This window comes from Nannospalax galili, unplaced genomic scaffold (genome assembly GCF_000622305.1).
Source record: "Nannospalax galili isolate Female #2095 unplaced genomic scaffold, S.galili_v1.0 scaffold5, whole genome shotgun sequence".
Classification (NCBI taxonomy): domain Eukaryota; kingdom Metazoa; phylum Chordata; class Mammalia; order Rodentia; family Spalacidae; genus Nannospalax; species Nannospalax galili.
The window spans coordinates 1,331,699-1,358,046 of NW_008353126.1; the positions used below are offsets into that span (position 1 = coordinate 1,331,699).

A 26,348-nucleotide genomic window follows, 5' to 3' on the forward strand; every position below is an offset into this window, starting at 1 on the left:
GTGGAGCAAAGGAAGGAAATAGGACTACAATGTTGAATTATCCAGGAGACACAGTCTTAATCAGTTCCAAAATGCAATAAGAAAAACGTTTCACTAAAATTATTCTAAGTGTATATCCTTCACAAAGTGGATTTGAAGGTAAACAGGTATCAAAAAAGCAATTAAAGCAGGACCTAAAACCCCAAATTAGTCATCATACTAGTCAGTGACCATACAAGCAAGTTGAACTTATTCAGGACTCTACGTGAGTGTATGCGTGCGTGTGTGTGTGTGTGTGTTTGCTGCTAAGGACTGAATTTAGGGTCATTCACATGCTAAGCATGCATGTACCAATGAGCTACATCCCCAGCCCCAAGATTGCTATTTGTGGTCCAAGAAATATATTTCTCACCTCTGGATGAGATTTGTATTTCTCTTGTAAAATAACCATGTCTTGAAACTCCCTGTAGGAACTTTGGGCAAGCATTTTAAAGTTCTGGAAACCAGTCCCCCAGCCTTGAGATGTCACCGGAAGGATTTTCTCCTTGGTTTACTCCAATAACTACTTTTGACCTATGGTGAAAAAGTCTATTCTGTGGGCAGCCAGGATGGCTGGCCTGAGTTGCTCTCAAGTTACAGCCTTTCCTCCTCCCTCAGGAAGTAAAGTCCACTGGCAAGGAACGCCTAAACAGGCTCTGCCCTGCTTGACTACAATGCTGGCTTTTCACAGCGCAGAGGAATGAAATGCCTTAGGAAAAGAGTAACAGTTTGGGAAAAATCGTAACTAATTTTTCCTTGAAGTTTTCCTTGTCTGTAGAAGATTCCTTTGTCGAACACCACATCAAAGGTAAGGTGAAAATGAGATTGGGTGTTGGGTTTTCTCTGTCATCTGAAATAAATGACATCTCTTTGTCCAGCCTGACCACTGAACAGCCGGGGGGGGGGAGAGAGAGAGAGAGAGAGAGAGAGAGAAAACTGGCTGTTTCTCCTCTGTGGAAACAGCCTTTCTTCAAGCTGGCAGCAGGAACCGAGCGTAGTACCCATAGCACCCACTCCCCAGAACACATCCATTTTCTTTATATGCAGGTATTTATTTACCAAACTGTGTGAAGGGAGAAGACATTTCACTCTTGAAACTTCAGCATTTTTTCTCATAAGGACAAGACCAATCTCCTACAGACTTGTCATGCCCCAAATTTTAACCTCCATACACCTCCCGCTACTACAGTTCACACTCATGTTTCCCAACTAGCCTTCCCAAATTCCTTTCCTGTTCTAGTATCTATTCAAGAAACAAATATTAGCAAGGAATGGTGGTGCAGACCTTTAATCCCAGCACTCTGAAGCTGAGGCCAAGGCCGAGGCTCTGTAAGATCAAAGCCTGTGTGTCAGCCTGGTCTGCATAGTAAATTCCAGGTCAGCTGGGGCTACAAAGAGACCCCATCTCGAAAAAAGAGAAAATCCAGATATTGTACTTTGTTGGCATATCTATTTAGTTACTTAAAACAGCTACAATGTAGTGAATACCATATAAAGGAGCTTTCTAAACCCCAAGGCCCCCTCCCTTTTTTTCTTTCTAAAAGTATATTATTTTTCATGGGTATGAGTGTATTGCCTGCATGTATGTAAGTGCATCTATGATGTGCAGTGCCCACAGAGGTCAGAAGGGGGAGCTATGAATGGTCAGCTGCCATGTGGGTGCCAAGATCCAAACCCATGTCCTCTGAAGAGCAATGTGCTTATCCAATGAACCATCTTTCCAACCCTCCCTTTTTTTTCCTTTAAAATCAAGGGCTAGTCACAGGAGTAGGTTACCATACGGCTTCTAGAATTGGCTTGTAGCTGATAGAGAGCCTGAGCACAAGAGGTGTAGCTACTGTAGTCATGGAGTCAGGCTCTGCAGTTAACTGAGCCCTTATTTAATACATCAGGAAGACTTCACATGTAATAAAAGGGCAAAGTAGAAAATTTAAAATTATAGAGCAAGTGATTTTATACCACAGAAAAAAAAATTTAAAAGTTTAGCCACAGGGCTGGAGAGATAGCTCAGGACTGGCTGCTCTTGCAGAGGACCCAGGTTCACTTCCCAGCACCCACATGGTGGCTAACAACTGTAATTCTAGTTCTCTGCAGGCATTGCACAAGGGTGCACTTACATACAGGCAGTACACTCCTACATATAAAATACATAGATAAAAATTTTAAAGTTTAGCCATGCACACCTGTAATCCCAGCATTCAAGAGTTGGAGGCAGAAGAATGCCATGAGTTCTAGGCCATCCAGGACTACATAACAGGACCTGGTCTCAAAAAAAAGAAAAATATTCAGTTTCTTTACTGAATCAACTTTCTTGGATCTGTCACAGTGATCCTCTGTATTTAACATATAGGACACATCATGCTGAAGAGAGAAGCAACCCCACCGAACACTAAAACCCTGGATGGAGGATGGGGATGGATGATTGTATTTCACTTTTTCCTGGTAAGTTCCTTTCTCCTTTCTAACTGCTTGACTGTCTGAAGAAAAGCTTTAAGTAGCCCAACAAGAAAAACAAGGAAATCGAGGAATTTGAGTTGAGGGAGCCAGGAACTGCCCCAAATTGCTAAGATTAGAAGCCCAAGTTGAAACCAGAAGTGGACTAAGCTGTCTCCCTTGACAAAAAGTAGAACTATCTCCATCCAGTTCTCTACTCTATCATCTCTTTAACATAGAGAGTACTCACCCTGGCAACATGGCAGTTAGGATTTAGGGACAATCATATATTTAACTATGCCATAGCTAAGCTGGGAAACTGAAGCGTATTCTGCTCAAATGTGCTGGCTATGCTTCTAATCCCAGCATTCTGGAGGCTGTAGAAGGATGTATGCTTCTGCATTCAAGGCCAGCTGGTCATACATAGTAAGACCCTATGTCAAAACTAAGTACCTACTTCAGACCAGCATGTGTATAATGCTGCTGGCAGTAGTGCCCCTTCATTTGATAAGGTTTGGAGACATTTCAGCCTACTACTACCTACATCCTTATGCACATTGACACACACACTATAACTTAAACTAGAATAAAATTCAGTATTTCTGATGTGTATGATAAAAGAAGTAGACTTCTTGCCCTCATCTTTCCAGACTCTGTTGGGGTTGCTATGTAAAACAGGGGTGATGCGCATTATCAGCATGCCCATTCTAGAACAGTGGTGGATCCAGCACAGCTGTGCTTCAAATAATCCTGCAATTTATTTTTATTTTCTATGTGTATGAATGTATTCCCTGCAGGTGTGTAGGTGCACTCATATTGTGCAATGTCCTCAGAGGCCAGAAGAGGGGGTTGGATCCCCTGGAACTGGAGTTACAGATGGTTGTTCACTGCCATGTGGGTGCTGGGATTGGGCCCAGGTCCTATGCAAGAATAATCAGTGCTCTTTACTGCTGAGCCATCTCTCCAGCCCCATAACCTTGCAATTCTTAAGTGTCCCCAGATCACTTTAACTTTTTGATATCAGGGTATCCAAAAGTCCTGAGTTGCTGGTTTAAGCAACATAAGTGATAAATGCTATTCACTGGAGTTGGAGGGCACAAGAAGAAGAAAAAAACTCAGCACTTTGATTGGCTTAATCTTGGATAGAGTCCAAGGTACTTATAACCAAGAATGTGCTTAATATAGTCTATGTGCATCTGAAGCAGAATTTCTGCATCTCCAGCATATATAGTTTGAACTGTAAGGCAAGGTGGGTGAAATCATCACAGAGAACTAATAAAATCTTGGAGGAAATCAATGTAGGGGATGAGCGGAATCATCCAAGAGGAAACAGAAATCTAGAAGCAGAAATCTAGAAGTTATCAGGAAAAAAAAAAAAAAAAAGATGTGTGACTACTGCTGGGAGGCTAAGGATGATAGAAATACCAACAATCTATTTACCTAGCAACAAGTCTCTGATGACCCTGGTCAGAGCTCTTCGACTATAGGGATTGAGACTAGGTGTACTTTGGTTTTCAGTGGAATGCTGTGACGCAGACACACTTAATAAACATTGAAGAAATTTGTCTGCAGAAGTCAGAATAAGCTAGAACAGTACTGTAGAAAGGTCTGGGGAGGAAAGAAGCTGTTATTAAATAAAAGTAATCCTGGCAGTCTAATTTCAAGTTGGGTCACTGAGGCTGATTGAGACATGGCCCAACCCCAAATCATCAGTGAATAAGAATGATCTTGCAAAGGAGCTCTTATTGAGGCCTACTTAAAGAGTGTTCTGGGTTCATAACTAGCTGCTCATAAAGATAAAAATGACTGGAACATTCTTAGGTTTTTGTTATTTGGGGATGAGGTATTTACGTTATCTGATGAGAACTTGAAAATCTTGGTAGCATACTAGTGAAGACTATTACCAAACATTTCTGCTGTTACTTGATTTTCCACCGTAATATCTTCACTAATATGTACTTGGTGTAGTTTGTTTTATCTGAGTTACTACCAGTCATCTTATTTCTGCAAAATGATCATCAGTGTACAAAAGGGAGAGTGAAGATTCAAGTTCAATTTACATATGCCAGCAATTATTTCATATTGTGTTTATAAGCATTTAGTGAACGAAGTTAACATTTTGTTTTATATTGAATTTTGAGCTGGGAAGGATAAATTATGTATCATTTTATCATATTAAAAATATAGTATGTCATATTTCTGCAAATGTTTTTAATGACATTCAAATTGTAAAAATTTTAAGTAAAAGCTTGATATGATGAAGTGATATTTAAAAACTGAAAAAAAAATTAGGGGCTGGAGAGATGGCTCAGCAGTTAAGATCACTGGCAATTCTTGCAGAAGACCAGGGTTCAAGTCCCAGCACCCACATGGCAGCTAACAACTGTCCATAACTCCAGTTCCACGGGATCCGACAGCCTCTTCTGTCCTCCACAGGCACTGTATGACACGGGTGCACTTACCTACTACCAGGCAATACACACATACACATAACATAAAAATAATAAATAAAAAATTAAAATTAAAATTTTTTTTAAAAGAACAGAGACGAGGATCCTGTGGATGTCAGGGCAAAGCCCACATACATACACAGGAAAAAAAGGAAGCTTACTTACAGAATGACACCTCACATTAGGACTCCTTGATCATTAAAAGGGCACAATCACTCTATTTTGATCTGAAACAAATCTAGGGTATTTGAGATTTGTATATATTTTCCATTCTATTTACTGATAGTAATGTCTTAGAAAAACATGGTAACAGATTGCCTGGATGGGAAGGTTGACCTGTGTACACATTATTGTTCTTTCTAAATAAGGTAGTCTTGCACTTTCTATCAATTCAGAATGAGAAAAATGTTTAAGGGACCTTCCTATTTCCCCAACTTCTGAAGCTTCCTAAGCACTGTTGCCAATTTTCAGTCCCTTGCCTCCAGAAAAATACTACTAGCCTGCAACAAGACTAGAAATGGGATTAAAGGAAGGGAAAGATCTTGATGATTATTTAAAAGTACCGTTTGAGGAATGGTGGTGTCTAAATGGAAACAGACCTCTGTCTCTGGTGAGTAGATGGCACTAATCCAGAAAGTGAAGAGTTGGCATGGAGAGGGAAAGATAAGCTCAAGTTTGGACAGCCTGGCCAGGGCTATAGAGATATGGCAGGTTAGGAGTCTATAGCTTCTGGGGAAGCTGAATAGTAACACAACAAAATCTAGTTGTTCTTCATATTCCTATATGCATTTTCACTCTCATTTCACATATAAAAGGAGATTTAGCATCTACAAAGTAGTTGCTCACAGTATCACAGTCACCCATAGTGGGAAGCAGAGTAAGACGAAAACAAGGCCAGCTGGTTACAGACCCACGCTCCTAACTATACCACCATTCGTATATGGGTGCTAATTAGAACCTTAAGAGTAGATGGGATTGACCAAGGAGTATTAAAGACAACAGGCACAGCACCACAGAGACAAGCAAGTGCAATCAGTGAAGGGGAACCCAGAGCCAATGGTTCTCAAGCAATATTGAATGCCTGGTCATGTCGAGGAGGTCTGGGAGTCAAGACTACTCAAATAGAAAAGGGGGAGGCTAGGAAGTACTTCCTCATTTGTCTTATTGGTGCTTGTACTCAGCTGACAGTGGCTTTGACAGTGAATGTAGACCCTTCAAGTTCCTCCTCCAGATTCTCCAAGGGTATAGTTTTCCTGATAAGCAAAGGAACAGCTGTTCACTAAAGTGACCCCAGGAGTAAGAATTTTTGTGTGCAAGTGCCTGTATGTATGTAAATATACCATGTGTGTGCAAACCTGTGGGATCCAGATGTCAGACTCCCTGGAAATGGAGTTACAAACTGTTATTAGCTGCCATGTGGGTGCTGGGAACTGAAGCCAGGTCCTCTGGAAGAACAGCCAGTTTTCTTAACCACTGAGCCATCTATCCAGCCCCCAAAAGTTTTTAAGTTTGTGTGTAAGTTCAGTGGAGTACAAGCCTGTGGAGTACAAGAGTGAGTGTACTGGTTCCTCTGGAGCTGGAGTTACAGGTAGTTATGAGCTAAGTGATAGGAACCCAACTCAGGTCTTCTGAAAAAGCAGTATGGACTTGTCACCTTTCTTTCCCCATGAGAAATTCTAATGGGAGAGGGGAAGGCCAGAAGGGTTAGGTGAAATAAAGACTGGGGGCCTGGGATATGGCTCAGTGGGTAAAAGGGTTTATTGCCAAAACTAATGAACTGAGTTCAATCCTCTAAACATGTATGATAAAGGCAAGAACTGGCTCCTGCAAGTTGTCCTCTAACCTCCACATGTGCACCTATACAATTTTTTTTTTTAATTGAACAGAAAGGACAGGGCCCAATCATGAGATGACTACACATTTTGGTCAATCCTTGCTGTCATGACATAGCCAAGTGTTCTCTCATTTCAAGTACCCCAATTTGGATGACTCCCTGTATCCAGTGGAACATATACTGCTCTTCTTTTGGACCAAGGCAACTAGAAAAACTGACTTTCTGAGAAACAGCAAAGCATTAATGGATCTAGACAGTCTATATGGGTATAAATCTCAGTTCATCATCTTTTACAACTTTTTCTCTATGAACTTCAACTTCTCATCTCTAATACAGTAGTGACCTATCTATTCCAAAGCCCTGAAATGGGGACTGAATGACACACTTTAAGGAACATACTTGGCCTCTCTAAAGAGGAATAAACTGCACCCACCTCCCAGTCCCTAAAATGACGTAATGAGGAAGCACCAATAAGACAAATGGGGAAGTACTGGAGTTGAGGCAACAACCTCTGGCAACTGCAATCTCTTCTGCACTGGCTCGCTTTCCATCTCAAAGACTCTGCTTTGCTTTAGGTAAATGTATTTGTGATGGCAATGACCAAGACATTTGCAATTTTCTTTGTGGTCTTTCAAGAAGAGTTTGAAGGCACCTCAGAGCAAATTGGTTGGATTGGATCCATCATGTCATCACTTCGATTTTTTGCAGGTACAAAATTGGCAATAAATTTGTTGTTCACAGAAAATGACCACAAAGGGTAATCCCATGATGATGTTATTCCTTTAAGACTGAAGTATTGCCAGCAGCCAAGTTCACTCATTAATATACATTGATATCCAAATGTAATGTTGTAAGAGTAAGACATCATAGTGTTTAGACTCTAGTTAACTGGGTGAGTAAACTGGGAAAATTAAGAGTTAAAAAGGAATTAAGAATCCAACTATTTAATTCATGGCTGCATTTTTCATGCCTCGTTTCTTTCCAATCTGGTAATGGCTTTAATACAAGTCTAGTGAGCTAAGCCCTTACCCAGAAGTCAAACTATTCAGTTCTAATTATGTAATCACATTCAAAACAAAACATAGGCCCAATTTCTCTAGTTTTAGTTGGTGCTGTAATATAAAGACTAGTGACTCAATCTCATACAAGGCACAGACCATTAGTACAAATGCATTTTATTTTACACATATTTACTGTCTTCTTGTTGTTCTCTAATCATTCATTCAAATCACACACAGGGGGTAAGGGATGCCGAAGCCCATTACCTAGCACTCTCTTTTTCTCTTAAGGTCCCCTGGCTGCCATCATTTCTGACATACTTGGAGAGAAAACTACTTCCATTCTTGGGACTTTCCTTGTTTCTGGGGGCTATCTGATCAGCAGCTGGGCTACAAGCATTCCATTTCTTTGTGTGACTATGGGACTATTACCTGGTGAGTCCACTATAAACAGGCTGTAAAAGATGAAACAGGAAACATCTATTGCTCTCAAATCCTGAATATATTCTCTCAAACATCTCATCCAATTAACAAAACGACCTCATAAGTAATTTCAAATTTTTTTCTTCTCTTAGGATTGGGGTCTGCTTTCTTGTACCAAGTAGCTGCAGTGGTAATTACGAAATACTTCAAAAAACGATTGGGTCTTTCTACAGCTATTGCCCGTTCTGGAATGGGACTGACATTTCTATTGGCACCCTTTACAAAATTCCTGATAGATGTCTATGACTGGTCAGGTGAGTCAGTCTAAATCGCTCCACTGTCAACACTGCAGGAATTAATATTCATCTCTCCCTTTGATGACCAGAAGTGAAGCTTCAAAGTAATCAACTTCTCTCCCATGTCCCCCATCTCACTATGAGATCCTGACTAATCTGGAACTTGCTATGTAGACTACCTACACTGGACTCAAATTTTGTGGCAATCCTCTTGCTGGAATTAAAGGCTAAAAGCACTGTGCATCTAAGAGCAAACAGTATTGCCATACCATGTACAAGGCCCTGAGTTCAATCCCCTACACTGGGAGCAGGGGTGGGAACAGTATTTCCAGAAAGGAAATTAAGAATGATACTTAAAGGAAACATGCCCCTCTTCCTTGGAGACAGAAGAGATCTTCTGTGACTTGGAGGCTTGGCCAGCTCAGATAAAACAACTCAGAATTCACTTTAGAGTTCAATGTCAGAGGTTATAAAGGGTACTGTTACAACTAGAAACCAGTTCTTTTCCTCTGATCCCTCACTAAGGCATTCACTTTTTATATTTTCCAAGAAAAAAAAAAAAACCCTACATTTAGAAAATACCCTAAACAGATGAAATGGAAAAATACTTTTGTAAAAGGATTATGTTCTAATAGTTGATCATATTACCAAGTATAAATTTTCATGAATAAAAATCATTTATTTCATAATTCTCTGTATTTGAAGTATGTTTAGAATATCCTATAAGTAGAAAACATCAGTCTGTACCCTATTTCTCTTTATAGTAGTTTTGTTGAATCTTTCCTACGTAGAACACTATTCAGTAGTCCTGTGGTGAAGGCGATCCTCCAGCTGACAAATCTTTTGGAAAACCTACAGCTTGTTCTCTCTAGAAACACCATAGGCAGGTCACAGCTTTGATCAGGACACACTGAAATCAATCAAAGGCAAGATTAGCACATCTTCTTTCAAGGTTTTTTTTTTTTTTTTAAATCATAGGCTAAAAGTCTAGTTCTTTTCTGAGCTTGTTTCCCCATGATTCCTGTCAGCTAATTCTGTATTTTCTATACCTAAATCTATAGTCACTGCAAAGTACTCAAAATCCCTACTTAAAATGCACTGCAATTTTTAACATTCAGAATCAGTCCTCCTTCCAAAGTCCATTACTTTTAGTTTTTACTTCAGCAAAAGTAACCACTTCTCTTTCTATCCCACTTCTTGGTCCAGCTTGTTTTCTATTTCCTAAGGACTCTATTCTTACGGCAGTGCATATTGCTACAAGTCAACAAATTTAAATGCTTTCAGTTAAACTGGGGAGGCAAAGTAGTATTTTCGAGAACGATTGGACTGTATAGTTTGGCCTCTTCTGAGTCCATGAACAGAAAGAACTCTGAATGGAGGTTTTTAACTTCTCCATTTCTCTCCTTTTAGGTGCTCTCATACTATTTGGAGCTATTGCACTGAATTTGGTGCCTTCCAGCATGCTCTTAAGACCCATCCATGTCAAAAGAGAGAACAATTCTGATATAAAAGACAAAGGTAGCAGTTTGTCTGCAAGTGGTCCAGAGGCATCATGTGAGACAGAAACATACAATGAAACACAAGAGTCTTCCACTGAGGGCAGTACTATGAAGAAATCTGGACAATCTGATAGAAGTTCAGTTGTCCTACAAAATCAGAATGAAGAATGCAACAATGGGCCTCACAGGATCAGACTGTTACCAAGGAGTAATGAAAGTTACAATAAGTCTGTTTCATGGAACTGCAAACAAAACCTTTTTGATATTTCTCTCTTTAGGAATCCTTTCTTCTACATATTTACCTGGTCTTTTGTCTTCAGTCAGTTAGCATATTTCATCCCTGCCTTTCACCTAGTAGCCAGAGCCAAAACACTCGGGATTGACATAATGGATGCTTCTTACCTCGTGTCTGTAGCTGGTAAGAATACCTATATCAAAACCTACCTAGAAGGAAAAATGAACTAGTTTGGTAAGTTTATTAGACTACTTAAAAACTGAAGGAAGAGCTGAGCCATGGAGTAGCCAGGAAAAGCAAGTTTTCTGAGGCTACACATTTCCTCACATAGATGTCGACTGCACCTTAGACAGTGGACCCTAACTCGTCTTACTCAATTTCATGTATCTGACACAGCAAAATCTTGTAGTAGCTAGTTGTTGGGTAGACACTTAATTTCAAAATGCTGGTGTTTAGTGGTAACAGCTACTTCAGGAAGGAGAAAAATTTCAGCTAGACAACCCAGTGCAAGTGGACTGAAAGGGCTGGTGGATGCTTGACTTCCCAGGGTCAGACTCTTGGTCTGACTTTCCTTGTTGTGTGTGACCTTGGGCAAGATATTTGTCTTCTCTATGCCACAATTTCTGTACCTGAAGGACAGGCATAACACACTACTTACCCTCACACAGTTGCATTATAAATACACATTATGTAATTTAGTAGTATGTAGTGTGTGGTTCACAGTAAGAATAATGTTCCATTAGCATTTGTAGCTGCTAAGTATATTTCCTCTTGAAATAATATTAAGACAGATAAATATGCCCTTGAGTTAGACACTAACACACAGGCTGATTTTTAAAATAAGTTAGAATGTAAGTTAAAATGACTATTTTGTGTAATCAAAATTGTAAAGTTGTAGGTTCAGCTGACAAAACGGAGTCTGGGAAAAAAAAAAAAACCCAAGAATGATCTTGATCTGTTCTGCTCTAATCTGGACATTCTCAATAGCTCAAATGAACTTTCCTACTGATTTCTTGGGAAAATATACTTACCAAAACCTTACAAAGCCTAGTTTCAAATGTTCTAACTACAAAGATGCTGAGCTTCAGTCAAATATGCTGTGTACACACCAGAGAAGCTTTCATTAACCATTGTTTTTCCCTATGATGTCTGAGAGAATCAATTTAGATCATGCTAAGGCCATACAAATGGAACCAAAAATCATAATAAAATTTCAATATGCATCCTAAGAGATTATTATAAAATCAATACAGAAGTAGCCACTTTTTAATTCTCATTTAATGGAGCACTGTGTTTGAACTCCATGAAAAATATAAATTTCAAACTGGAACTCATGCTATTCTTTGAACACAGAGCCTTATACATGCTAAATAAGCATTCCACCACTGAACATCATAGCCTAAGCCTTGCTCAAGCTATTCTTGATGAAAACCTCTTTGGTATTTAACTGTTATAGTATCTTATAACAAGATAAAGGGTAAGAATGTTACAGTAAGAGTGAAAAAACTATGGTTCTTATTTTTGTTATACCACACCTATGTTCTAAATATGACATTTCTAGACTTCTTACATATTTTCAAGTTAAATATGGCCTTTGGAGGTTTTAAATCCCAAAGCTTCATAAGCAAATAAAAGAGAGAGCCCCAACATTTTTTTTAACCTAACACTGTTTTTTTCCTCAATGTTTCACCATATGACTTCCTCAGGATACAACTAAGGACAAGACTAGTCTTTTTAGAAATTTTATATCCTCACTTGCAGGGCCTCTTCAGTCCATGGTCTGGTTAGCAGGAACTCCCCATTTGGTGTTGGGAGATTTCCACACACAATTAGAAAAAAACATCTGACAACTTGATTTTCTGTCCAAGTGAAGGGAGCTTTTTGGTTATTTTATTATTAAATTTGGGACAGGAAAGTAAATTACATATCCTATTTGGGTAAATGAAACCATTTTTCCCTCATGTACTCTGGCCTCAGGATAGAGTCCTATTTCTTGGGGAAAGATACTTTATGCATTTACATTTCTTCAAAGGGGTTAGGAAAATAGATAGGACTACCTGACTCTGTATTTATTATTCCAGGTATCACTGAGACAGTCAGTCAGCTCATTTCTGGATGGATTGCTGATCAAAACTGGATCAAGAAGTATCAATACCACAAGTCTTACCTCATTCTGTGTGGTATAACTAATCTGCTTGCTCCTTTAGCCACCACATTTCCATTACTTATGACCTACACTATCTTCTTTGCCATTTTTGCTGGTGGCTATCTGGCACTGATACTTCCCGTACTGGTGAGTAGACAAATTCATTACTTACATTAAACCTCTGAGTTTCAGTATCAGTAACAATCTTCCCCCCAAATAATACAAATTATATATATATATTTTTTTTTTAACTATTAAAAAAAATACAAAAGGCCTCAGAAATCCTATAGCTAGCTACGTCCTGTCATCATCTTACCTTGTGAGGAAGAGGAGCTAAGAGGACTAGCCATACAGAACAGGAAAAGAACAAAGGCAGAGAGATCAGCAAGACTCCCATTGTCTTCTGTTCTCTCCTACTCCAGGGACTCAGAAGATCTAAGGCACAATCTTGAGCCTTCTGATACGTGGTTTCTTTTTGAGGTTACTGCCTTTTGGTTCTGTGTACTTTAAGGACAACTTTTAAACTATTCCCATTGTTACCCCATCTGATTTAAAAATCCTATATTTAAATGTAACTGAAATATTTATATGTAAGTTCTGCAGGACAGTGTATGAGGCTTAGGCAAAATCTCAGATTCCTAAAGCTGAAATCCACTCCTTGTATTCTCTTACAAATCTGTGGGTGGTACTCAGCCAAAGGTGGATTCACTATCATTGTCAGCTCAAATTGTAAAAATACCATTTCCTAGTGGAGAAGGATGATCACTGAGGTTTGGGAGGTAAACAAACAAAAACACTCCTGAACTACATAAAAGGTTAACCTACCAAAACCAAACACCAATATTCCTCCACTAATAAACTGAAAATACTGCCTTGCCTAAGCCAAGTTACTATTCCTTATTTGATTTCCTAATACTAGGAGCAAAAGTCATTTGAATCACTTTAGGCGTCAAACTGTTCAGTTTCAGATTACACAGACAGTATCTGTCCCTTTGTAAGCAGAAGACCTTGTAGAATTTCATCCTTAAAATGGTTAACACTGAATTCAAATTCCCTACAGGTTGATCTTTCTAAGAATTCTAAAGTACACAAGTTTTTGGGATTTGCTGCTTTCTTTGCTGGGATAGCTGTCCTTTCTGGACCACCTATAGCAGGTAACAACTGAGCCACATTTGGAGCAAATTTCAATATGGAAAACATTAAACCAGGATTAATAACATGTAATGACAGGAACAGGTTAAAAAAAAAAATGCTACCCTTGTATTTTGTTCCCCATTATCAATACAGGAAAATCTGAGTGGTTATTCAACAGATGTGTCCTACAAAGAGTCTTATATTCTCTGGAGAATCTTGGTACAAGGAATGGATATATTACTACTTATGTCAGCTAACAATTCAGAATTTTATCAGTCTCAAAGTTCCATTATTCTTAAAGAAAAAAAAAAAAAAGGGCATAGGAGACCCTAACATATTTTGTATGTATGTAAGGATCACTTTTACAGAGCTTGAAGGCACCCAAGCCTTGACACTTTTTGTTTCCTGCTGTGTCACTAAGCTCTCCAGGGCTGCCCAGGATTTACGGTTTTCCAAGAGGTAAAAAGACCTTTCATATTCTTCTACCTGAACCAAATGTAAGAGGACACAGGACACTTTGTATTATGGGTACAATCTCTGTACAAAGGTCACCTGAAGCCACTGGTAAGCATCATATACAAATAAATACAATAGAGAGTTGATGAGGCAATTATTTAAGCTAATTTTAAGATGGAAGGCTGAGTCAGGAAGACTGCCATTTGAGGTTAGCCTCCAGATCAGTTTAGGCTACATAGTGAGACTGTGTCTCAAAAACAAAGTAAAAAACAAACCAAAGAGAGAAAGAAAGACCACCCCCCCCCAAAAATCCAACTATTTGCTCTACTCCATCACCAATACAGAAAAATCTGAGAGCTAATTCAACAGATGTGCAATTTTTCTTTCCTGGAAATATTCAGTTTTAGCTAACTGGTATTCTTTGTTTGCTAATTTAATTAAAAACTTGACAACATGCACAGAAAAATATTACTAGGGGAACATAAACATTAGGTTCTCACATACCCAAAGGTTCAATATACTTGATTTTACTAATCACTACAGTATTTCCATTGCCCACAAAAAGGAACTCAAGCTAAAACTCATGTTAGCTTCTTTCAAAAAAAAATTTTTTTTTTAAAGAAAGAAAAGGTCTCTTGTAGCCCAAGCAGGTCTCAAACTCCCTATATAGCCAAGGGACTGTGAACCTTCTGATCTTCCTACCTAGATCTCCTGAATGCTCCGAGGTATGCATCATTATACTTAAGAGGTTTATACAGGGGTGAGGGGAATCAAAGTAATGCTTTCCTTCATGCTTGGCAAAACCAATTGCTATATTCCTAGCTCTCACTTTCACTACTTTCAGACCAGAACCAAGAAAATTTTGTCTATCAGTTTTTAAGAAAACTTTTATTGTGATATTAAATTTGCACTTTTTAAGACTTAAAAAGGCAACCAATACACACACGCACACAAAACTGTCTAAAAACAAAAACAAAACACAAAAAATATAAACTTAGGATATCAAAAAGAGAGGATAAAAACATTATGATTTTAGAGTCAACTGAAGCATATTCTCAAGGAAAAGTTTATACAAACATGCGTCAACTGCCTCATTTTGCAAGTTGTCTTTACACCTGTAAAGCACACTAAAAAGTTTAAGTCAAGCCTAGAATTGTTATAGTGATTGGCATAAGAAGCCAAATAGCAGACTTGCCTTGAATACTACTTGCCTTGAATACTCGAATACTTGCCTAGAGTACTACAACTAATACAGGGATCAGTATGATACAGAAAACAGCTCAAATACAGTCTGCTGACACATTTTTCAATCTTGGTATTTCTTCACTGGCTGCCTCAAAGGCACTTTTAAAACCCATTAGACAAAAAGTATAATGATATAACACTAGGCAAAGAATAAAGTTAAATAACAAAATTATAATGTTTAATGCTGTATGTGCTTTTAACTCAAAATAAAAAATTAAAGAGTTCAACATGTAAGGAAACGAGCCAAGTTTTATAAGGACCACTATCTAAAAATATAAAGCTATGGAAGCACATGAGCCTTGAAATCAGTATGATAGGTTACGTATGATCTTTGACTTTTTAATTTTAAAAAATTGAAACAGGTTGAGACAGGAGCTCATGTAGCCTAAGCTGGCCCTGAATTCACTATCTATGGGAGGCTGTCTTTGAACTCTTGATCCTCCTGCCTCCATTTCCCAAATGCTGAGAGTACACGCATGTGCCACTGTTTGACTTTTGTTTTGCTTTGTTTTGGGGTGTTTCTGAGACAGGGTCTCCCTGTAGCACCAGCTGGCCTGGAACTCCCTCGTACACCAGGTTTAGCTTGAACTCACAGAGGTCCACCTGCCTCTGCCTCCCAGAGTGCTGGGATTAAAGGTGTGCAACACCACACACAGACTGATTTTTTGTTTTTTTAATGAAATAGACTACAACAGAGCAGTGTAGAAAACAAGAGTATATCACTTTATTGTGAAAGGTTTATGTACATACCTATGCAATATAAAATGAGACATAAAATATTTTTCTTGTCAGTCAGAAAAAAAAAAAAAAATGTTCACAGCCTAGTATTACCCAAAGTCTAGAATACCTAGAACTCTATGTAAAGATACAAGGAGAGCTCCTGATAGATACTTGTATCCACTAATTCTAAGAAGTTTACTTCGGTAATCATAAATTTTCTCCAAGGTCTAAAAAAAAAAACAAAGGAAGTAATAAGGCTGAAAGCTTACATATAGACTTAGGTGGAAGGAGATGCTCATAGTATCTCAGTAAGATCATGATAGCACACAACTAACTATGCTTCTCTGGTAATGATGTTCTGTGGCTGAGCATCTTGTTAAAAGAGGAAATTTCAAGAAGTCCTTGTTTCTATGCCATTCTTCTGTGAAATGATAAAGAGGATTTTATAAAGACATTAAATCTGTTCCTAACTTCTGACTTTGGAAGCAACCACTAAAGAAAACACTAGATGCTGATTTACACATTTAACTTAGTTCTTTGAGCTAGAGATGCAACTCAGTTGTGAACTATTTGCCTACCATGTTAAGCTCTGGGTTCAATTCCCTAGTACTTCAAAATCAAAACAGCTCTCTCAATTCTTAAGTTATGGGAAATTATATTACTGTGCTCATTTTTAAATCTAAATGTTTACTAGTGATCTTCAGAGATGTACAAGATTCTCATTTTTTACTTACCTAGATCTATTAACAAATGAAAAGCTGAAATTCCTATAAAAGAGTATGGGCAAAGTAGGAATTGTTTTTAAGTAGGAATCTGGCAAACAGTAAATCCTCAGTCAAAACATTAGTTAAAAATGGTAACAGTGATTACATGAAAATATACTTCTCCTTCCTGTATGGGAATGAAAAAGAGAAACAAGTTAGTTTTACATAATAGTCTAATAATTCCATCAAAAAAAAGGATAGGAAATCTATAGGACTTATATAACTTTTTAAAAACATGATTTTTCATTTTTTAAAAAACAGTACATGGGCAATAAAATTATATCTTTCTTGTGAATATGGCAAGGAATATAGCAGCAACAAAAATCCTTATAGCATTGTTGAAACTGACAGGAATTCAAAGAACAGAAAGTGATAACATCCTCCCTACATACACTCTTCCACAGGATACTACCCTTGTCCACTCCAACCCAGAATCCCTTCAGTCTCTCTGTCTCTAATAATCAGTAACAAGTCCAATTTCAGTTAATAATATAGCGCAAATCAGACTAACTCAGTTTAAGGATTTTCTTCATTCCCTGGCTGAGTGAGAATGGTCAGCAGACTAAATATAGGCTAAATGTCATGGCTCATCCAAACCTATTCTTTTGATGGTAGACAGCATCCAGGATTATACCCTAGCACCAAGACTGCAACTTTGGAGGGCTGTAGGAAAATGAAAAGTATTAGTATCTTAGAACCTAATATTTTTAGCAGATCTTGACTAATAAAATCTATAGAATGCATATAAATACAGTAGACAAGGCCTTGGTCAGAAAAGCAAGTATATAATCATAATCTCCAACATACAATTCAGACATAAACTACTCTACATAAAATTCCTAATCTTGACAGCAAGGCATGGGACATGAGCTCAAAATATAAAGGCCATTTCATTTAAAAATAAAGTCAAGGGCCCATATTAGCTACCTATAAAAGTGAATGTAGTTTCCCCTTCTCCAATTACTCCCCAATCCTAACAAATGCATATACGTTATTGTATGTGTATATATAAATAATTAAATCAATCACAAATATCTGAACACCCCCTAAGTTTTCAATATGATTATAACTGTATTCACTCAGTAGTCGTCAAGCAGTGTTAGCTCAGCACTCTGCTGGATGCTACATGCTACACAGAGAAGAAAACCTTTACCCTCTCAGGTCCTCCGATGGCTCTTCAGCACTCAGTCTGCCATGTACACGATCAGGACTCCATACTTAGGACAAAAGTCTAAAACTTCTAAAACTGGGAAATACTGGAATCTGCATTCTTTCATTTCAATATTGAAAATCAAATGAAGCTAATATAATCCATCTATTTCCTTACCTTACAGTGGGTGTGTGATAAAAATGTTGAACTCAAAGTTACTTCATACACGTGACTGTTTTCAGACAAACTCTAAGAAAGCTTTTTTTTCTCTAAGAAAGCTTTAAATATATATATATATATAATTTGGTTTTCTCAGACTGGGTCTCACTCTATAGTATAGGCTACCTAGAACTTGTCATGTAGTCCAAGCTGTCTTTGAACTCAAGATCCTGACTTTCAAATGCTGAGTTACAGAAATGTGTCACTACACCCAGCTTAAGAAAACATTTCTAATCCCAAATAGATGTAAATTGTGTCCAGAGTCCATTAAGTTTCCTAAAGAAATATCTTTCCCTTTTACTGACACTTGTCAACCTCGTAAGTCAGAAATGACAGGGAAACATTATTTTGTACTAGCTTTATATATTACAAAAAAAAGAAAATAGCAGGGCATGGTGGCACACACCTTTAATCCCAGCACTGGGAAGGGACAGGCAGGGGGATCTCAGGGCCAGCTAGGCTACAGGAGACCCTGTCTCAAAAAAAAAAAAAAAAGGAAAAAAAAAAGAGGCTCCTTCCTTTAATGTATGTTTTGGTTGAGAATTACTAACAAAGATTTACTTTTTAATTAGAAACCCTTCCTTTTAGGATGGTTATATGATCACACAGAGACATACACAGGCTCTTTCTACTTCTCTGGCACATGCTATCTCCTCTCTTCGGTTTCCTTTTTTTTTGTGCCATTGGCTGAAAGATGGAAAAGTAAACGGTCTGAACTTCCAGAAGACTACAACCAAGTGAGAGCTTAACAAAAGAAGAACTAAAGTCCACTGAAGAAAAACGTTTGTAAAAATGAGAGGGTAAACCACACAGGTTTTAAGATTCCTTCTTTCTTTATTAGCACTGTTAGGAATGGTGGTAAGAGTAATAGCAACTTTTGTTTTTATTCCAAAGAGAGGCAATTTTTAACACATTTTTCCAGAAATAACTTGAAGCACGTTACATAAAAATATGAGTAATAGCAATTTAAATTGTTAGTATTTAATCGAATGGGCTAAAGATTTAGACAGTTGAACAGCTACCTTACATACTAAATAAAAATCACAATGTACTAGAATAAATTAATACAAATTTTCATTTGTACTATGGTAATTTAGTCACCAAAATATGTGACAATAGAAAACTATTTTTTTTCTTTATTTAAATTTAGCATTTGGTTGACTCTAGAACTCTGGAATTTGAATAAATATTTTAAAGTTTTATTTAGTGGCAAGAATGGTATATTCCCTCCAAAATCAATTACTGTTGTCTACTGATTAGAAGTAATCCTTGTTTTCCTATTATTTTGTCTCTTAAATTTCTACAATTTTTTGCCATTTAACAAAAATAAAACTTGCTTAAAAAAAACCTTATGTCAAGTTCATCTGATTAGTACTCCTGTCTCTTTAAATAGTATTACCTTTTCACTACATTATCTAAAATAGTCACATTAAATATCCAGATCACTCTTCAGAACTACAAGTTTCATAATGAAAGTTGAATAGGTGGCTTTAAGGTGAAATATGTTTAAATTAGAAAATCTGTATTACAGATGGACTAATCAATAATGTCATTTGGACTAAACATCTACAAGTGAATAGAGAACTCCACTATTTGGGCGATCGTTAAGAGGGAAAAAAAAAAGTTTTTTGAGCAGGGTATGGTGGCATATACCAATAGTCCCAGCATACAGAAGACTGAGGCAGGAACATCGTGGTTTGAGGATAGGTTGGGCTACAAAGCAAAGTACAAAATAAAAACCACTTTCTGTAACATCAACCCTCTCTTAAACTCTCCCTCAGAATAGTTCTTCAACTACTGTAATTAATATTCTGCCTTTCCATTCCTCTCTGCTTTAGAACATCTATTGATTCCTTATAGAGTAAAAACCCTCAACTGAAAGCTTAAATTTAGTTCTAAGAAGTTAAACCTTGCTACTTTCCACATACGTCTTTGTGCAAGCTTTCCCAACTGCTATATTTCCAGCAGCTTGCCTTTCTATACCAAGCACCCTCTTATTTACCGTTTACAATGACTCATTCAAATACCAATGAAACACCTTTCCCAACATCTGGAACCCCATCTAACATCTTTTAGGGTGTTGTGGATTGAACCCAGGGCTTTGTGCATACTCCCCACTTAACTCCAGAAACAGCACACTATGAGTGGACATGTCAATCTTCTCTACTAGTCTGAAAGACCAACAGGATGGATGATGTTTTCAAGGTCTACTATAAACTTTGGAACCAAATTAATCTGAAGTCTCAGCTATCTCAAAGACAGCAAGTTGGTCTTACTTAAAAAGTAATTATTACATTTTTAAAATTTTATTTAATTTTTAAGCAAGGTCTTGCTATAATAGCCCAGGCTGGCCTTCAATCCAATCCTGCTTCAATTAACCTCCTGGGATTACAGCTATGCACCACCACAACCAGCTACAGGTTTTTTTTTTTGTTTTTTTTTTTTTTTATATTTTTTTGTGTATGTGTGTTTTTCCTGATTGTAGGTAAGGGTACCTGTGTCATGCAATGCCCGCAGAGGACAGAAGACGCTGTCAGATCCCCTGGAACTAGAGTTACGGACAGTTGTTAGCTGCCATGTGGGTGCTGGGATTCGAACCCGGGTCTTCTGCAAGCCAGTGTTCTTAACCAATGAGCCATCTCTCCAGCCCCAGGTTTTTAGATTTAAACATAAATGTCTAATATTCTTTTTTTTCACATTTTACATGGAAGACACTATGAATACAAAACATATTACCCCCTCATGCAAGCAGCAGAAGCAATTAACAGGAATAAATTTCAGCTCTGCCACTCATTACTATCTGATCTCATAAATTACTCAACATCTCTAATCCCCAATTTTCTCCTCTGTAAAATGAGGTTAATACCACCAACATACCTCATATTATGAAGATTAAATGAAAATATATTTTCAAGCAAAATATCCATAAAGAATAGTTACTACTTTCCTTTCTTCTGCTTTCTATGTCGAAAAGGATCAAAGAAACCAACAGGAACCACTCTTAATTTTCCCTTCCACTTTGAGCAGCAATTATTTTCAAAGGACCTCAACTACCTAGAGCAACTAGAGTTTTTCCTGTCTCAGCAAACCATACTTGAAACAGGACCAACTAAAGAACTCCAAATTGAATCGCAATTCAGACAGGCTTAATTAATCTTAGGAAACAGAGAAGGTTCTTCATCCTACTCATTAGGAACAAGGCCCTGAGAACCTAGATAGTACAAATTAGGAAAGGCTGAAACTTGTGCAAGGCAGTGGAGTTCAGCAGCTTGCCTTTCTCTACCAGGCACCCTCTTACTTACCATTTACAATCTGTCTCATTGAAGGAATGAATGAAGTGAAGGCAAGAAGGAGGATCTGAAGTTTAAGGCCAGTCTGTGCTGTGAGATTGTTTCAAAGTAAAAAAAAAAAAAATCAAAATAACCAAAATAAACAAGTCTGAATCCCTAGACTTAGAAAACTTAAGACTTCTATAACTAATATGTTGATTATACCAACAATAAACTTTGGTATTTCTATTCATTTATCATATTATCATCTTAATGGACAGTAAGATGTCATATGGCTCATTTCCAGTAATCTATAACATGGGAATATCATCTCAAATATGTATGCAGTTTTAAGAGAAGCATAATATTCAATGATTTTTTTCCCTTCCCCCATAAGAGATCCCTATAAGGAGGAAACAAGTATTAGATACTATATGTGGGCCTAGGATAGAAAAATCAGTATCTCAACACCTAATAAAATAACTGTCACTAAGGTTGGTACTTATTTTCAGACAGATTCTCATTAAGTTACCCACTCTGGCCTTGAACTCACTATGTTGCCGAGGCAGCCCTCAATTTCACCTCAGCCTCCTGAGTAGCTGGAATTAGAGGCTTGCTAGGTGTGAACATTTTATATACAGTAATTAATTTAATCTATTTACTGATTTGGTCTTTTGGGATAGGGTCTAGCTTCAAACTCACTAAGGATCACCGTGAACTTCTGATCCCCCCACCTCTACATCCTTAGTTCTGGGACTGCAGGCGTGTGCCACCACTCTAAGATTTAATCTTATTTATTCTTCACACACCTTGATTGTGGTGTCCATTTTCCAAATGAGTAAATTGAAATAAAAGAAATACAACATTCATTAAATGGTGGAGTCCCAATTCAAACAATCTAAGACAACTGTTCCCCTTTATAAAAGCTTTGTTTCTTGGCAAGTATTAACAGATTATGAAGGCTAACTTCACTAAAAACATTTGTTTTGGCTCAAGCTGGCCTAAACTTTAATTTCTAGATTGAAATAAAAAGAATATTAAATACCTAACAACTAACCTGTTCCCCCAAATTAAAGCCATTATCTATGATCTGCTACAGTATAATGACAACGTAGCTACCAGAAGACAAAATGAATGAATAAATAAACAGCCTTAATAATTTTCTAGTCCATCTTGCCCTTTTCATCTATAGCTCAAATCCATTTTGCTACAAACACCCACTCAAGGTCACTTACATTTATTACTTGTGGTCTTAACATACGCACGAAAATAAAAAAATAACATACTTAGAATCAGCTTCTAACTCGGTTAAAAATTCTTCGTGTTTTATTTCTGTGTAATTGGCATTACCTACAATCACAAGTAAAACAGGACGTCATTTCTTTATGGTGGTGCCTATAATTCCAGAACTGTGATGCAGGAGGATCTTCCTTAGTTCCAGGTCAGCCTAGGCGCTACACAATGAAACCCTATAATACTGGCATGCTCCAATAGAAACTATTATAGTGTGAAATCTCTTTCAATCCAAAGCCATCACCACTAACAACTTAGTGTTGGGATATTGTGGTATATACAGGACTGCTAGGAGTTTGAGACCAGCCTGGCTTCATAGCAAGATTTTTGTTTCAAAATCAAAACAAAATACAAAAAAATGCACTATAAAATCCAAAGTCTTAGTGAGGACTTTTTAGGGATGCAGAATGAACTACGATCAGAGTGATTAAATGTGTCGGTTTAATCAGAAATTAAGGAGTTCTTGAGATCTTAGATTTTTATTTTAAAACCAAGACAAGTTGGCTAGTCTTAAGAAATAGTATGTCTGGATACTTGATAGAAAGCAGTACACTCAACTTTTTTCTAGTCATTTTCCCCCCTTTTATCTTCCCCTAAAAATCACAAATTCAGTTCTGTTTCTACCTTATACAAGCTCCAGGTAGCATAAAAGAAAAACAAAAACAAAAAACAAAAAAATTAAGAGGCTAAAGAGATGGCTCAGCAGTTAAGAGCACTGTTTGCTCTTTCCTGCAAAGGACTTAGGTTCAGTACCCAGCACCCACATGATGACTACAAATGGTAACTTCAGTTTGCCTCTATAGGCACTGAAAGCACTCATATGCAGGCAAAGCACTTATACATGTAAAATAAATAAATAAAATAAATAAATTTAATGAGGCATATAAAATTTGTAATGAGAATCCACTTTCAGGCATATAAGGACTTATAAAATCTTTAAAAATTAGCTTTTCTTTTCCCATTGACAACCATCCAACTTTTTTTTCCTCAGACAGGATCTCACTCTGCAGCACAGGCCGGCCTCAATCTCACAACCCTCCAGGCTCATCCTCCTAGTGCTGGGATTATAGGCTTGAGCCACTATACTTCACCAACTTTTACTTGGTACACTATTTTTTAAGTAACAATCTGGATGGAAATAAAGCCAAGGTTCAGTCTGTGTTAACTAACTCTAATGTCTTTTGGCAAGGAAAAGATTAATTTCTTCCCTTTAACAGCAGTATGTCAGGATCACTTGTTAAAAGAGCTAAGACTGTCTTCCAGCATCTCAAACCTAGTCAGAGTTTAATATGTTACTTATATGCACCATCTTGTAAATCATAGTTTGTATTAGCAGTAAAGCAATTTCATGTCAAAATGCTACATCTGTTTAGCAAAGCTCAACAGGATTACTAACTGGCAGCTGTCTTAAATGCTACCAACAATGAGTCTCTGCCTCGATGAGAACAAATGAGAACTCTACCTGCTCAGCTAACCAGAAAAGTATATAACAAAATAAAAGTATAAAAATCAGTATTATGACCTCCTCAAATTAAAAATAAATAGAAAGTGATCACTGAGTTCATTTCTTTAAGAAATATGAAGTCAGGGTCACAAGAAAAATAAATCAATATTTAAACCCTCATTATAATGACAATGTCAGGTTCCACTCAAGTGAAAATTAGTAGTCCCTGTTTGGAGATCTTCACAGTATATACTCAAGTGGAAACTGATACCAGGTCATAGTAAGATATGAGTTCATAAATATAGAATTAAAAGAAACTTACCATTTCACTTTGTGCAGCTCTGACTTCCAACCCATTTTCTACAGAAACAGGAAGACAAGTGCCAGAAGTCTGACAATTAGAACTCATTTTTTAGTTGCTGAATAATAAAGCCAGATCCCAAATGACTATAAGTTTTTCCCGTAGTTCCTAAAAAGAAACCCAGGAGGAAAAAAGGATGTTTAACCATTTACTGTACTTAGAAAAGCTACCTTTAAATTTGGCAATTAAAAAAGAGAAGATTCAATACCTTATGTTTAAAAAATTACTAGTACCTCAGTCATCACTAAAGGAAAGCAAACACAACAAAGATGTCTCTAATGGCTCAAAATACCTGTAAACCATTACACTAACGGAAAAAGGCACTATGAATTATCAATCAGTAGTTCCAATTGCCAAATCTTAAAGTTCAAATGAAATCATTTTTTGAAATGAATTTTCAGTAAGATCATAACAGTACAGAAGGTGAACTTAATAAATTAGATTTGTTAAGAGAGGCTGGGGGTATGGCTCAGCGGCAGAGCTATTGCCTAGCAAGCATGAAGTCCTAAATTCAATCCTCAGTACCGAAAACACTAAATAAAACAAAAACCCACAACAACAAAATCCTGATATACTTAAATCTAGCAAAAACAAATCATTTCTGAAGATAAAGTAATCTATATATCACAAATGAATCCATGAAAAGCTTCTTAGAGATGCTGACATTACTATATTTGATGAAAAAAAAATTCCTCTAAACCAAGTACACCAATTTAAAAATTAAACTCTATGTAGTATGTGAAATAATCTGGCTGGCAAATATATTTCAGAATCCTTATCATTAAAAACTTAAGACATTAAAAATACCATTTCTCTGCCTAGGGAGCTGGAGAGATGATGGCTCAGCGTTAAGAGCACTGACTGCTCTTGCAGAGGACCCGGGTTTGTTTCCCAGCACCCACATGGCAGCTACCATCTGTCCTTAACTCCAGTTCCAGGGGAATCCCAAGCCCTCTTCTGACCTCCGCGGCATTGCACGATATGGGTGCACCCACATACGTGCAGACAATATACTCATACACATAAAATGAAAATAATAAAATATTTAAAAATCCCATTCGTCTGTCTAAATTGGTATAGTACAACTTAAGAATATTCTCTGAACATTTATGCCCATCAATTTTAAACTTTTTAAAAATTTTTATCTTAATTTTATGTGTATTCATGTATTGCCTGCATGTAGGTAAGTGCACCCGTGTTGTGCATGAACACGGGTCTTCTACAAGAACAACCAGTGTTCTTAATTGCTGAGCCATCTCTCCAGCCCCTATGCCCATCAATTTTAATATTTGTTTTTCCTCATTGTCTATTCTGATAGCAATTATAGACTGATTCTTTTTTTGTTTTTGTTTTGGAGATGGTGTCTCACTGTGTTGCCCTGACCAGTCTGGAACTCACTATGTGGACCAGGCTGCCCCTGAAGTCAAAGAGATCCTCCTGCCTCTGCCTCATGAGCTCTGGGATTAAGGCATGCACCACAATGTCTGGCTGAATCTTATTTCTATGTGAAGAAAATCAGTTTATAAAGTACCATAATTTAAAAGCAAAGGCAATTGGGAACCAATCCTCAATCTTGCCCACACCCATTCTCAAAGTTCTAGGTTTGAGAGCATAGCTCAGTAACAGAATACTTGTCTCCTATGTACAAGGCCCTAGATTCTACCCACAGCATGTGCACCTGCACATACACTCGAAAAACCCCTAAGTCTAAATCATGGGGCATCTATCAACAAACACAGTACTTCAACTATGCTCACCTATACTTGTGGGGGAATAAATGTATTCTATCTCACCATGTATACTAGACAGGAGAAAAAATATATTATATATATACATTTGTATTATACATAAAAAATATACATATATGCACATATAAACAAAATAATCAGACATCTGTACACACATACACACATATATATATATATATATATATACACACACACACACACACACACACACAC

At 37.3% G+C, this 26,348-nt stretch overlaps 1 protein-coding gene across 3 annotated transcripts; it reads left to right on the plus strand.

Moving 5' to 3' along the window:
- Slc16a4 (solute carrier family 16 member 4) lies at positions 1-20,462 on the plus strand. 3 transcript variants are annotated; one of them, XM_008850355.3, is made up of 9 exons: positions 1-826; positions 2,369-2,460; positions 7,311-7,443; positions 8,025-8,168; positions 8,309-8,470; positions 9,863-10,369; positions 12,268-12,479; positions 13,393-13,486; positions 18,609-20,462. In XM_008850355.3, exons 2-9 carry the CDS (start codon positions 2,377-2,379, stop codon positions 18,767-18,769), a joined length of 1,497 nt encoding a protein of 498 aa, XP_008848577.1. In that variant the 5' UTR covers positions 1-826; positions 2,369-2,376; the 3' UTR covers positions 18,770-20,462. The 3 variants fall into 3 exon arrangements, with proteins under 3 accessions (XP_008848577.1, XP_029410528.1, XP_029410529.1); XM_029554668.1 differs by having other exon boundaries at positions 7,372-7,443; XM_029554669.1 differs by lacking the exons at positions 7,311-7,443; positions 8,025-8,168.
- The last annotated feature ends 5,886 nt before the right edge of the window (positions 20,463-26,348 follow it).